The following is a 13,733-nucleotide window of genomic DNA, read 5'->3' as shown; positions in this document are numbered from 1 at the left end:
GTTTTCCTTAGGGTCAAGCACAAAGGATCCATGAGGACAAATCATATTAGAAAACCATCAGACAACCACTGGGCTCAATCATAAAATGCTGGAGTTTGTATTTGACAAAAATAAGTGGCCTGATCTCCACCCTTTGTACTGTAGTTGTGCTCTCATTCACATTCACTCTGTATCTCCAAACAAAGTGGACAGCACTGAATAATTACTCTGCTTTGATCTGATTATCTCTCTCTCCTCCTTCATCCACTGCTTACCAGTATTCATTCTGTTCTTTTTCTTCCCTCATTTACTTCCACTTTTCGTCCTCCTGCAAATTGCAGTCAGACAGCAGTATGTTGTTCTGTGGATTTCACCAATCTCCTTCCCTCTACTCCTTGTGTAGGTTCTGGACCATATAGCCCTATTAATGGCACCTATGGCTTCAAACCTCTCCGTGCCGCCTGTCACAATTCTGTTTCTGCATCCCATCATTCCCAAAGCATCCTACTGACATGGTTATGCTCATTATCGTAAGGCCTGCAACCCGGCTCAGCATATTCACAACAATGCCAGCATTTTTGAGAGCTCGGGTCTCATGGAGCCTATTTCCTGTATGTTAGTGTGACACATACAGAGCAGAGTGGAGAAGGTGTGTTGAGGGAATCATTAGCAATAGTCTGTGCAATGATGAAAGTTGCAGCTTCTTAGCTTGACACGTTGTTCTGTGTGTGTGTGTGTGTGTGTGTGTGTGTGTGTGTGTGTGTGTGTGTGTGTGTGTGTGTGTGTGTGTGTGTGTGTGTGTGTGTGTGTGTGTGTGTGTGTGTTACAGAACTCGAGTGCAGACCACCGTGTGAGGCTGGACCTGGGCCTGTGGGACAAGTTCAGTGAGCTGGCCACTAAGTGCATTATCAAGATCGTGGAGTTTGCCAAACGAGTGCCTGGCTTCACGGGGCTGACCATCGCAGATCAGATCACACTCCTGAAAGCTGCCTGCCTGGATATTTTAGTGGGTGTTTATGCTTTTATTTTGTAGGTCCAAACTTGTAGTTTAGGCAATGCTACTTCTTTTGTAGAAGTTGGACTGACCTCAAAGCCTCTTCTGCTCCGGATGAACTTATATTTATGGTGAAATCTGCAAGACACTATATGGATCAGCCCAAACTGGATATTGTACTTGAAAAATAAGTGTATTGTTTAATCAATAATAATCAGAAATTTAATTTTAACATAATTTCTTTTTTTGATTGTACTGTAGTAAACCCTGGTTCTATAACAGCAAATTAGAACCAATAGTTTTTTATATATACAGTATGTATATAACAAATCTGAATCCATACATCCATACTGGCATAAACTAAAAGATCTTATTCTTACATTTGCATTGCACAGTGTTCCAGTTTCAGCTATTTCCCTATCTTTTCATGTCTTTTCCTTGTACTGTGAACTAGTTTTTCTCTAAAAGACAGTGAAAATATGTCTTCAGCAGAGTGTAAACTCATAAAATATTTAGTAACAAGCTCTGCAGAACCATTCATGGTGACATAACACAGACATAGGGATTAATAGACACATAGGGATGGGAAATGTGTTCCAATGTCTTATATTATTTTCTTATTTCCCTTCTTTTTCTCAGACTCTATGCACACAAATCCTATCTCATTAGTTGAGAATTAGCTGGGTTTAACAATTAGTACTAATAATATTATTGTTATTATTATCACAGATAAACAGTATAGAGAATTTTAGAATAGAATTTTGAGAACAGGTTTGCTGTAGAAAGAAGAGTCTGAATCAAATAAGTTTTATTAGCCAGATGCAACAAAACTGAAGTCCCAGGAGCGCAGAGGTGAGAAGTTGAAGGCCGGCTGAGATGACTTTTTGGCGCTCGCTCAGCCATCAGCACTCGCTTGCCAGCACGTTTCTGTGGTGAAGGGCTTGGATATTGTGCACAGGGGCTGGTGAGGGAGAGTCAGAGAAGAGATCAAACACTAAGTGTGTACATGTGTATACTGTCTGTGTGTGTGTTTGTGTGTTTACCCGTGTGTCTAAGAGTAGGCTCGGCCAGCTGGTGTGAGTCACCGCCAGTAGCCATGTTTTATTCTGTTTCATGTTGCAGACACGCCTGCCACTCACTGTCAGAGCCGGCCCACTCAGATAGCTTCAAAGACCACTGTAGGCTCTACAGCCACTGTCAGTTGTTTGGTTATGGTCGCACATGCACACTGTTGCAGGGAAGTCCTGCAACAGAAGGTCCTTTTTTTCAGACTGTGGAAGGTCATTTTCATGATTGTGATTATCCTGTCTATGATTTTAATTTCAAGATGCAACAGATAATTTAAAACAAAAACGTATTAACATTTCATAAATCCAACGGGAGGGGCTTAACAGAGAGCAATGTTAGAATCAGTTGATGTAACTCTGGCCATTTGGCAGATCTGCATCCTTTTAACTTGGTTTTGGTCTCCTCCAATAAAAAAACATCAATAGGGTCAACTGGATTCTTTTCTGTGTTGAGTACCTTTGATGGTCCAATTAAACCCCAAGTGAACCTCAAGCATCCTTGTTCGAGGACAATGGAATGGTCTCAGACCACTGAGCTTGGTGATGTCTTTCTGAGGAGCTCAAAAGAATTTTTGAAAAAAAATAACATATTCATGTTAACTTCAAATTCATGAACACACAAAGAAGACAAGTGGTTGGAGAGAAAGGTCTTTAAACATTTCACCCTAGCTAGAAAGGCATTCAGTTGCCATGACCCAAATTCCAGATAGGCTGAATTATGTCTTATAATAATAAATAAAGTCTTCACAGACTTTCTATCTTTCCTTCTCCTTCTTCCTTTTGTTAGATTCTGCGGATCTGTACGCGGTACACCCCCGACCAGGACACCATGACCTTTTCCGACGGGCTGACTCTCAACCGAACGCAGATGCACAACGCTGGCTTCGGCCCACTCACCGACTTGGTGTTCACTTTTGCCAACCAGCTGTTGCCCATTGAGATGGACGACACAGAGACAGGCCTACTCAGTGCCATCTGTCTTATCTCGGGAGGTAAGAGAGCCGGATGAAGGCTCTGGGCATTTAGGAATGATTAATATGAAGATATATTCAACAGTTTATGAGTAACTCCAACTTAATTTGGCACTATTTGGATCGATTGTGGACTAATAGACTAGTGTTACAGTTGCAAGATCACTTTATCACTTTATTTTATTGGCATTTCAGTGAACTAACTAGCAAGATCAAATCAAAATATAAGAATTACACATCAATTTACCAGGTAGCCTGACAAGCAAAAGGTGGACCCACCTGCTCAGCCCCTAAGTGCTTTGTACAAAACAATTCAATTTTCTAAAAACATAAACACAAATGGGCTAAATAACAAACACAAAGGTACAAATGCTGAAGCTAAAGTCACTTCATGAGGCAGCAAGATGAAGTGTGCTGTTTGGAAATAAACCCAGTCTAATAAAAACCCCAAATCATAGGAAAGTCAAAAGGCCACAAGGCAGGAAACAAAAAGAGCTTAAGATGGGAAAGGTCAAACTTACAAGAGAGGCAAATACAAAGGTGTAATAAACCAACTGCCCCCTGCTGGTACATACAGACATGTTTTAGAGGATCCTTGGCGGTTTTCAGTTTTGTTTCTCTTTATTTGTCACTGCTTGTTAATTGGCGTTGTGTCTCCGCCCTATGGTTATAAAACCTGATTGGTGATGGTAGAGACACTGACAGTCAGTCAAGTACTAGAAATCTGTACAGTAGAGGTACAAGTTGATATAGTAGATTGGGAAGTAAAACTCTTTGGGTTCCCTTTTCTTCTCCATCGCTTTCATGTCCCAGTTTCTGTAGTAGTCCAAGTTCCTGCTCCCCAAAGAGTTATTTTGCCATTTGTGCTGTTTTTGTTGTCTGATTGTTTTTTGTATTTTCCTTCTTAAAATGTCTTGTTTATCTGCACATGACTAACTAGTTTGGTCTTGTGACTTTTTGTGTGGTTCCTACCAACAGGTTAGAAACTGTCAGGCAGCTTTACTTTTACTTAACACTGGCTGCAGCCTGGTTCCATCGTATGTTTAGCATAGATTTCAACAGAGGTGATAGTATTAGATAGTCCTACTTCTGATCCATGTCACATTGCACCATGCCTGACTGCTCTCCTTTCAGCATAGTCAGGGCATATTGATTTGCCCAGTTAAATATTGAGTGGAGCTGCAGTCCGGTTTAAAGGGAGAGTCAGACAGTCTCCACGGGTCTGAAACCAGGTCAGCCACAGGTTGGGCAGAGTGAGGCAGCAGCATTCTGGGAGATGACGGAAGGATGATACACACGTGTGTCACCTCAGCATCAGTTAGCTGGGTGGAATGTTTGAACTGCCCCCCCTCCCCAGAGAAAATGAGCCCCCTTTAATTGCTAACGACCTGTCCCACACACACACACACACACACACACACACACACACACACACACACACACACACACACACACACACACACACACACACACACACACACACACACACACACACACAAGGTTGTAATGTAATACTCAAAGCATACAGATGACTGGAGATCTCATCTGTCCTCATTCTCCATAATCTTCATTCAGCAATATATATTTATATACTCAATCCCCAGAGCCTTTGCAAATATTACACGCTCTTGCATAATCCATGGAAAGTGCAAGACACTTCTGATTAGGTCTGTAATCATACACCTTGACTGCTTGTCCAGCAGCGTTTCCAAGATTTCAGTGTGCACACTGCCACCTAAAGGCCTAATCGGTGAAAAGACCCAAAGGAAGTTAAAACTCAGTGGCTTACGTAAACAGTAGTTTGAAAATTAAGTTAAGTTGTAAAAACCTATCAAACTTAATTTTTTTGACCATGGTTCACTATGATTTAAGTCATGCAGTTAATTTTTGTTTGTTTTTTTATTAATAAGTTTTAGCTAATAAGCCAAACAACAGGTGTGGTAATGTGGTAATGGCGTGACTTTGGACAGATTTGACTTAATCACAACTCAACAGATTTAATCTGATGGTCATGTTAAGGAAAAATTTGCCCTCTTCTTAAAGACTGTAAATCATGACAAGGCAACACAAGGAAAGTATTACTTTAAAGTAGCAGTCAGTGTTTTTATGTTATGTTTTTTCATTCAGCAAAGTTAGGAATTAGTGCTGCAACCTAAGGATTAGAAAGGATGTCGACCAACACATGCAACACTGGCCTCTGTCAAAATTAGAGTTACTTCACCTGGACCTCTGTAATATGGACACTGTACGTTGATTTCACTGATTCTGTCTTGTCCTTAAAGTCAGCCTATCATGACCCAAAAGACGTGATCAGGTTGTTTTTGAAAAGAAAGACCATCCTGACACATCAACAATGTTGATACAAGTCACTATATCCGATGAGTTACCATGGATACCATTAGGCTGTATATCAGGAGATTGTTTACAGAATGCATTAGACAGGACAGGCCACTCAGGCATTACTACAGGCTAATACTGTTATTACCTCCATGCTTTGCAAGTGTATGTGTAAATGTACTTGTAACTGGCAACTTGGGGGCTTAGTGTCTTGCTCAAGGACACGTCAACACATGACCAAGGGAGCCAGGAATCAAAATTATCAATCCTTGATTGGTGGCTGACTGCTCTGCCTCTTGAACCACTACCACCTCCAAGACATGGGTGCCTAATGAAGAGCAGCAGACTAGACCCCACTGACACAAATTAACAACATTTTCTCCATGCTGCCGCTGGACAGAACACACTTTCACAACCGCAACAATGAGTGTCCTGATTTCCCATAACAAATGTGATTAAAGGCACAGTTTAGTGGTAAACATGTCAAATATTTTCACATGTTTCATCTCCAAGTTCTAATTATAACTATGTGCAGAAATTGGTCTCTGCCTGGTTTTGTCTGATAAAGTGAAATCACTTCATGATGCGTTTAGCTATAACCTCCCTTCTGTTAAAGACAGTAATCTTCAAACTAGTAAAATCACTTGTCTCATCAAGTTATCTGATTGTATTAGCAATCAAATGGATTTGTTGAAGTTGAGCCTTGTGTGCTTGTGTCTGTGGATCAGACCGACAGGACCTAGAGGAGCCGTCTAAAGTGGATCAGCTCCAGGAGCCGCTGCTGGAGGCGCTGAAGATCTATGTGAGGAAGCGTCGGCCCAGCAAACCACACATGTTCCCTAAAACCCTAATGAAGATCACTGATCTGCGTAGCATCAGTGCTAAAGGTGGGAAGGATGTACTGCATCAAAATAAAAATGAATAGGAACATGGATTAAATAGAGCCTAACGGTGGAGGCTGGGAGTCCTCTGAATGCGTCATTCAGCCTCCCTCCTGAGTACTGTCAGTGTATATTCAACTCTAGAGCATCCTCTCACCAGCACGGAGGCCCACATGATATCTTATGCTGGCTTTTCTAAATAAAATACTGAGTGACAGACCAGAATACTCTACCTCTAACTTTGGTCAACAGGTCAATGATGCCAACTACTTTTAAGAATAGCATGAATTAAATGCTGAAGAAGATTTTACATCACAATCACATGACAAACTGTGGTGGACCATAAGCATGATCCTGGCTATGCATAAGGTTTGCAAAAGGTCATTATAGTAAAAGTACATATATTGTAAAGCTGCTTGTCTTTAGGGGAGTCATTAAAGGTTGTACTTTGGGTTGAATTTGGAGCAAGGGCCACATTATTTAAATTGTTAAAGCGATACTACAGCTGAAAAGCAAGTTGTGTTATAAATATTTTATATTTTATCAGCAGAAATGTGCAAAAGCATTTAGTATTGATGATCTGTGTCCAGAGAAAACAGAAAAATGGAAGTTATATGTGTTGTGGCTGAAAATGGTCATACCCTACAACACCCAGAATGCATTGCGCTCCGACAAATCACCTGAGCTGCAGTGATTGGACCTGCCTGTCATTTAGCTCCGCCCCCTCTCAGCCTGACCATTGCTGGGTCAGATAGTTGTAGTCTGTGAGTCAATCCCCTTAGATGCCTTAGGGGACTTTTGCAGAGGAATAAATGATAATTTTTCTGCATAGAAAAAAAAGAGTGTCCCTTAATTCTTAAACACTACCTGCCATTGTTTGGGTCAACCCCCATTGAAAATCGGTTATGTTTTCCTTTAAATTGTAATACTGAGTTGTTCTGTTCATATAAAGTTTATGACGCTATTTTGAAACCAGCCTACTTTGTGACTTTCTCTTTTAAATTATAATTGTTGTTTCTTTTCTTCAGGAGCGGAGCGGGTCATTTCCCTGAAGATGGAGATCCCAGGCTCTATGCCTCCCCTCATTCAGGAGATGCTGGAAAACTCAGAGGGTCAAGACAGCGGCGGCAACAGCGGCAGCGGCGGCACTTCAGCCGAGGCGAAGCCGGAGGCGGAGACGAAGGAGGAGGCTGAGGCAGAAGCAGAGGCCAGCCCTTGCAGCAAGGCCAGTCCCGACCAAGATGGCGCAGCTCTGGATTCCCCGCGGCCCTCAAACAAGGAGGCAACTGCAGCCACACCACCCAGCGACACGCGCTGAGCGGCGCCGGTCAGTGAGCTCAAAGAGCCTCTGAAACACGACAACACATGACACTTTGCACAAAAAACGAGCAGCCGGACGAGGCGCTAAGCCCCTATACCGCCACCACAGTGACGCCTGGCAACATGTCTCTCTTTGTCTCACATTCCCCCTAAAATCCCCTTCTTAAAAAGAAACCGTCCACACGGAGGCCTCAAAGGATGATTGCTCTGTGTATGATTGTGAATGGGACGGGGTCAGGGAGGCAAGGCCTCACAGGCCAGCTCAGGTCTCCTGTGTAACTTCTTATATGCATGTGGGGAAGTGGTTTTGTTTCTCTCTCTCCCTCTCTTTTGCTGTCTTCATCTCCTCCCATCACCCATTTTTTTGACATGTACATTGTACATACCATTGTATAGTTAGATCGCTGTTTCTATGATGAATTTTGTGGTGCTTTTTTCCATTGTCTTAAAAACGTTCTTTGAGGCGATACACGAAGGTTTAAATTTGGACTAATTGTAAGTCCTTCAAATGCTTAAACAGAATGTTATTGCATACAAACATTATGAGAGTCTAATACTTTGTATTTGTTCATATATTTAAAACAAATGTTGTCTTTTCAAACATTTATTGGTTCATATCTCTACATGAATGCGCGCACATCCACACCGCCAGAATGCAAAGTTACTCTCCATATCGACAGCTGAGTCTGTTCAACCGGTTCCTCAAGGGGGGGGGGGACACAACAGCAGAAGCCTTTGATACACACTCATCAGACTGACAGTGAAGCGTTATGTGCCCTGTGTGAATCAGTTTACCTCATAGTCAGAACATAACGGGCAAATGAGCTCGGTAACGCAGAGATAGTCTGTGATCACCTTGGACTTGCTGGACCGTTTGTCACTTTTCTCCCAGCTTCATCGTCCGTTCCTCTGGGAAAGGGGTTACTCACCAGCAAAGTTTGCTTGTCCAGTTGAAAAGGACCAAACAAATTACTCATTGCCAGGGAAACTAATTTCTCTGGCAATTGACACAACAGCAGTATAAGTGGGATGAATCTAGCCCTGTTCTGTATTTCTCACAAGCGGGCTGCTCTGGTGCCAGGAAGCAGACAACAATCGGCTCTTGTGCTCGGCTTCAAGAGGAGTTTATCTATCTCTCAGGAGGCCAAGAGCAAAGGGACAATGGCAGCTGCTTGAACAAATCAGTAACACAAGTAGAAGAAGCTCATCAAGTCGTTTCAGTTGAGTATGGATGGACTAATCTGCATGTTATAGTCAGATGGAGCGTGTGACAGAACACTAGCTGTGCATTCTATGGGCTCTAGAAGTCTGCAGCTGACACACAATCCACTTCACAGTTGGGTTTGAAGAGCTCCAGTTAAAATGAGGGCTCTTCTCATCCAATCACTCATCGGTCTGACTGCAGATATTCCTTAATCCACTGAGCCTATGCAGTTACTATGCTGGTTAGAGGATGTTATAATTACTAATCCTAACCAGGAATCATGATGAAAAACTGCAGAGTAAGAGTTTTCCTTCAGTCTTTTTTGGTGCCTTGTGCCCAGAAATGATTTCTTACCTGCTGTGCTTCAGCCTCCACTGTGATCACAGCCTATATAAGCTTAGACAACATTAGCCTGAATGTCAGCCTAATTGGTGTGTATCTCTGTTATGGCCTTATGAGCAGATCTCCTCAACCTGCTTTCCTCTACCTTTTCAGAAGTGTCTTGTTTAAACCAGTCACACGGGGGCAATGCAATCCTTAACACACATCAATGATTGAACCATGTGGGTCAGGAAGATTGTACACTAACGTTGAAAGCACACAGTGAAGTGGGGACCCGTGAATTTGCTCCACATGTCCGCCTTGCTCTTCAGACTTGAGATAGACCACATTTAATGATGCAATGGGAGATTCCAGATGACCCCTCACTGCCCTGTGAAGTGCAGCTTAGCAAAGTTTCATTTTTGACAGTAGATCTGACTGAGCTCTTAATCTTGTTGGAAGGGAAGTGGACATGATGAGTCCTGCTGAAATTAAAACATGATATTATAAAGCTGCTTTTCCTGCTGAGACCATTGAACAACAGGACATAAACTCTATTATATCCTCTTACAGTATATTATGTAACATCCACAGCCGAAACTACAGTACGTACAAACAGTTAATACACAGTACAAAATACAGAGCACAAAGCTTAGTAGATATACAATGTTCTGGCAGCACACTGATTGCAAATGTGCTCTGCGTATATGCAACAAAGCTTAGCTCATGCAGTTCAAACCATTTCATACACTTATATTCAGTAGGGTAATGCAATAATACAATATGACACAATACTCAGCTGCAAGTCTAATATGTTTAACCGGTTGCCATGGTATTAGGTTTATCAACATTTTCATGAACATAACTTTGTGGCCTGAGACCGTTCATTGGTCTTGTGCATAATAATAATGCATGTGATCGCCAACAAGTTATACTGTAGCAGGCAAAATGTATGCACAGCAACAGTGCATCATCTACATTAGGGAGTGATTTAAAACATAAACGATGAAACATTTGATGAATGCAAGTACTTTGACATCTTTTTGCTTCTAAACTAATCATAATCTGAATATTCAATACTTTTTTGGCACAAATATATTCCTATTCATTTTGTCCTACATAAATGGTAGGTTTGCTAAGCTTTAAATTCCCTTTAGGGCAGTGAAGGGGTCTAGGTCTCAAACCCAGCAGTTTCCATTCCTCAAAAATACATATCATAAGGGAAACCAGAGCACTATCAGTTTTATTTTATTATATTATTATTATTTTCTGTTTTACGTGTTTGAATGTGAATAACGTACTGGAGTCTGTCACAAGAATGATATGCAGTGTTAGGGAATACTCTGTTTTCCCTTGGTTCCCTCTGTGTCATGCTCTCCTGGTGAGAGATGAAGGGAGGCATCATTCCTGTTTTTGTTTCTCTTATTTTTGAAGATGTAAACTCTTCACAGCCGAAGAATGTCCACATCCGCCCCAAAGCGTCTCAGTGGCCCTCAGGTGCCTGGACGTGGCAGGGACTATTCTCTGTTCCTTTAGGAAACAGCTTTACGATGCTGAATTACTCTTTGTTTGTTTCTGTTGAATGTTGTACCGCTGTAACTGTACTCCTCTACTATCTATCTCACTGCAGAATTGTATACATGGTGTCAATTATTTGGCAGCTTGGGGGAAGAAAAAGTGCAAAACATTGCAATCTGTTATTTATACTTGAGAATATGAGTTCGCAAGAGTGAAAAAAATTGAATGAACTGAATCTTTGTTGGCTGATTTGGGCCGGAACTGAAGAGAAAATTCAACAACCAAGCCACCTCCCCACTAGATAACATGTTCTGTTTCATGTCGAGCAACAGAGATGCCCACGTCCCGTCTGCAGCCAATCAGCTGTCATCAATCAATCAAATCCAATCAATGGACAGCTGTTTGGTTATTAGGTTGACTAGGAATTGAGCCATATGGGGCTTTGAAACCAGATAGGGATGTTTAGATATAATAGCTGTAGTTAATATTATGTGCCAATTATAAATCCAAGAAAAAAAAGGTCAACAGTAGACAACCATCCTCCACTTAGACATTTTGTTCAGCAACATAAATTAAATAGATTTTTTTAAAGGCTTGATACCTTTCCAGACAGGCAGAAACAAACTCCAATACAGCTGCACAGCCTAAGGTAGATATAACATATTTATGTTGTAAGATAAAGTGGGAAAACACATTTTAGGGAAATGAAACAATTAAACACATTTACATTTTCTGCCCATTATTCTGAGGTTTTTATTCTGCTTTCAATATGCACTTATTAGTTTGAAATATTATTTCTTCTTTTTCTTAATTTTATTCAAATACCAGAGATTATCCCAGAAACGTTTTATTTATTTCAAGCAGCTTTTATTTTGTAACATAATGTTTCCAGGGTTAGCTTAAATTGCATAATGGCTGATTCAGTTCATAAGATTTGATTTAAGCTGTAGTTTAATGTAGATGTTTTTCTCTGAGCTGTATTAGGCATTAAAGTCTGACCAACATTACATTAACACCAGATTCAAATAAAACATAGCAGTGTCGTTCTAAAGCCACATATTAGCGTAAGCCTAGATGAACCACCATCAACGAGCCAGAGGTCATGACTTTTCCTCTCTGCTCTGTTGTCCACCTGTAAGCTCCACAGTCACTAGTTCTCCATCGATGTCAGAGACCCTCACCACCACATCATACGCAGTGTTGTACAGTCCTATTAATATAAAACATGATAGTCACGCCCTACTGGACATGGTAACTGAAGGTGTAAGGCTCAGCTGACAGGGTGACCTCATGCCCTGAGCACTCTAACCTGTTTCTGCTCCATTTTAAATATTGTCCCTGTTTGTACATTAACATATGCTTTGTATGCTCATATACTGTTAACTTTACCATGAACTGTCCTGGCAAAGTAATAAAATTTATTTATTTTATATATATGTCTCTGTGCATCCCTAATGCAACATCTTAATCTGGGAAAAGTCTTCATGAGATAAATAAAATGAGTTTGTGTGGAGAATTTATTAATTTAAATTTCACACATCATTTTGTAAAAGGTGTTTGCACTCAGCCTCTAATCAGAAAGTCGCTCTAGGTTAAAATGGCTGTTGCTTAGTATAGTACTGTGATCCATCCCTCTTTTTTCTCTCTTCATGTTATTTGCTCTTTCGGATCCTGAGGCAGTGTACAGTATAGACATACATAACAACAACCACAGCCTGAATTAATGTAGCTGCCACCGACCATCACCTATGAGTGGCAGTTGTGTGGTGTGAGTCTGCATCCTGCTGCAAATGTGTGGATAAACCTAAAAAGTGCTAACTGCATTTATACCAGTGAAGTGGTACTGAGTCAGGTACAGACTGAGTAACCTTACCTTGTGTTAAGTTTACAACCACGCAGGTAATTATAGGAAAACTTGCTGATTCTATTTGCAACATAGAAAGCCAGTAAACAAAACAAAACGGAAACAAAGGGAAGGTTTTTTTTTTTCAAAACACTCAAGTCATCATTCACTTACTTTGTCAGCCTAGTACAACGGTGACACTGCTGCCTTTCTTGTTTCTTTCCTTTGCCTTGATATTGACAGATCAGGCTTCCAAAATGCAAGCAATTACCACATGTTCTAAAGCGACTCAAAAGAAGAAACTTCCCTTCTATTCCTACCTGTAAACCTCACAACCTGCCCAAGGCCTAAACTATGACAGCTCGTGGCTTGGAAACATCTTTTCCATATAAATAAAGTAAATTCAAAGCAGGGCAATGCTTTGTATTGACTAATTGCTTCCTGTAGTACTAATTTAGATAAGGGGGACATATCAAAGGTCAAACCTACCTCTTCCACACAAAAGGCTGCAGCAGGTGTTTAGGAAGAAAGCTTGCACCTTCTATCTGCTTACAACCTCCAAATGCACTAGAAAGCAGTGCTGCCACAGCTGCTGAGAACAGTTATATCATGATGTAACCGAGGTGATTTTGCATTGAAAACATCAGTCCAATCCATAATTTATGAAATTCAAACTCACTTATTGTGTCTGTCTTCAAGCACTAGGATAGATGGAGATCACTGCCCCACATCGATGTGCTTCCCAACCCTGGGGAGCTGTTCTTTTGATTCTGCTCTGTAACCACTTTATACACGTTCACTTTATTCTCTGCTTGTTTATCATCAGCAGTGTTTTCAACCTGCCTAAAAGCCTGGGCCTGTACAACCCCAGAGCTAGACTCTCAGGTTTTTTCTGAGACTCCTCAGACAAAACCTGTTCCATCTTTCTGGTTGTTTCTTCCTGGAAAGCATTAGTCACATGAGTAGACAATCATCAGTCTCTAATAAGTTCTATATTTTACAGGTCCTAAATATATTGCATTCACATACTGTATTAACATCAGTGGACTCATAAGTATCCAACTAGTACAAGACACCGGGTATTAGAGTAATACTCTTTTCTGCATGTCAATCTGTTCCACACTTACTCTGCTTCCCGGTTCTGCCTGATTGGGTTGCTTCTACTCATCCTCAGAGACTGAGTGCTTCCTTTTTTGTTCTTCTGTGTTGTAGATGCATTTAGATTTGTGTTAGGAAAACTGTTAAAGTGGAAAGGTTAAAGAGATAAATATAAAATATACTAAAGGCACATCTAGGGA

At 41.0% G+C, this 13,733-nt stretch overlaps 1 protein-coding gene across 3 annotated transcripts in view; it reads left to right on the top strand.

Moving 5' to 3' along the window:
- LOC114865364 (retinoic acid receptor beta-like) overlaps positions 1 to 12,022 on the top strand; it is a 128,874-nt gene extending 116,852 nt beyond the window's left edge. For 2 of the 3 annotated variants that reach the window (XM_029166438.3, XM_029166439.3), the window contains 4 exons: positions 809 to 985; positions 2,828 to 3,032; positions 6,077 to 6,235; positions 7,258 to 12,022. In XM_029166438.3, coding sequence (XP_029022271.1) covers positions 809 to 985; positions 2,828 to 3,032; positions 6,077 to 6,235; positions 7,258 to 7,547 — 831 coding nt within the window. In that variant the 3' untranslated portion in view covers positions 7,548 to 12,022. The remainder of the gene's footprint in view (positions 1 to 808; positions 986 to 2,827; positions 3,033 to 6,076; positions 6,236 to 7,257) is intronic. The other variant, XM_029166440.3, reaches the window with a different exon arrangement.
- The last annotated feature ends 1,711 nt before the right edge of the window (positions 12,023 to 13,733 follow it).

The sequence above is a fragment of the Betta splendens genome, chromosome 11 (assembly GCF_900634795.4).
Source record: "Betta splendens chromosome 11, fBetSpl5.4, whole genome shotgun sequence".
Classification (NCBI taxonomy): Eukaryota; Metazoa; Chordata; class Actinopteri; order Anabantiformes; family Osphronemidae; genus Betta; species Betta splendens.
The sequence above is the reverse complement of the archived record's forward strand: the minus strand, read 5'-3'. Positions and strand labels throughout refer to the sequence as shown.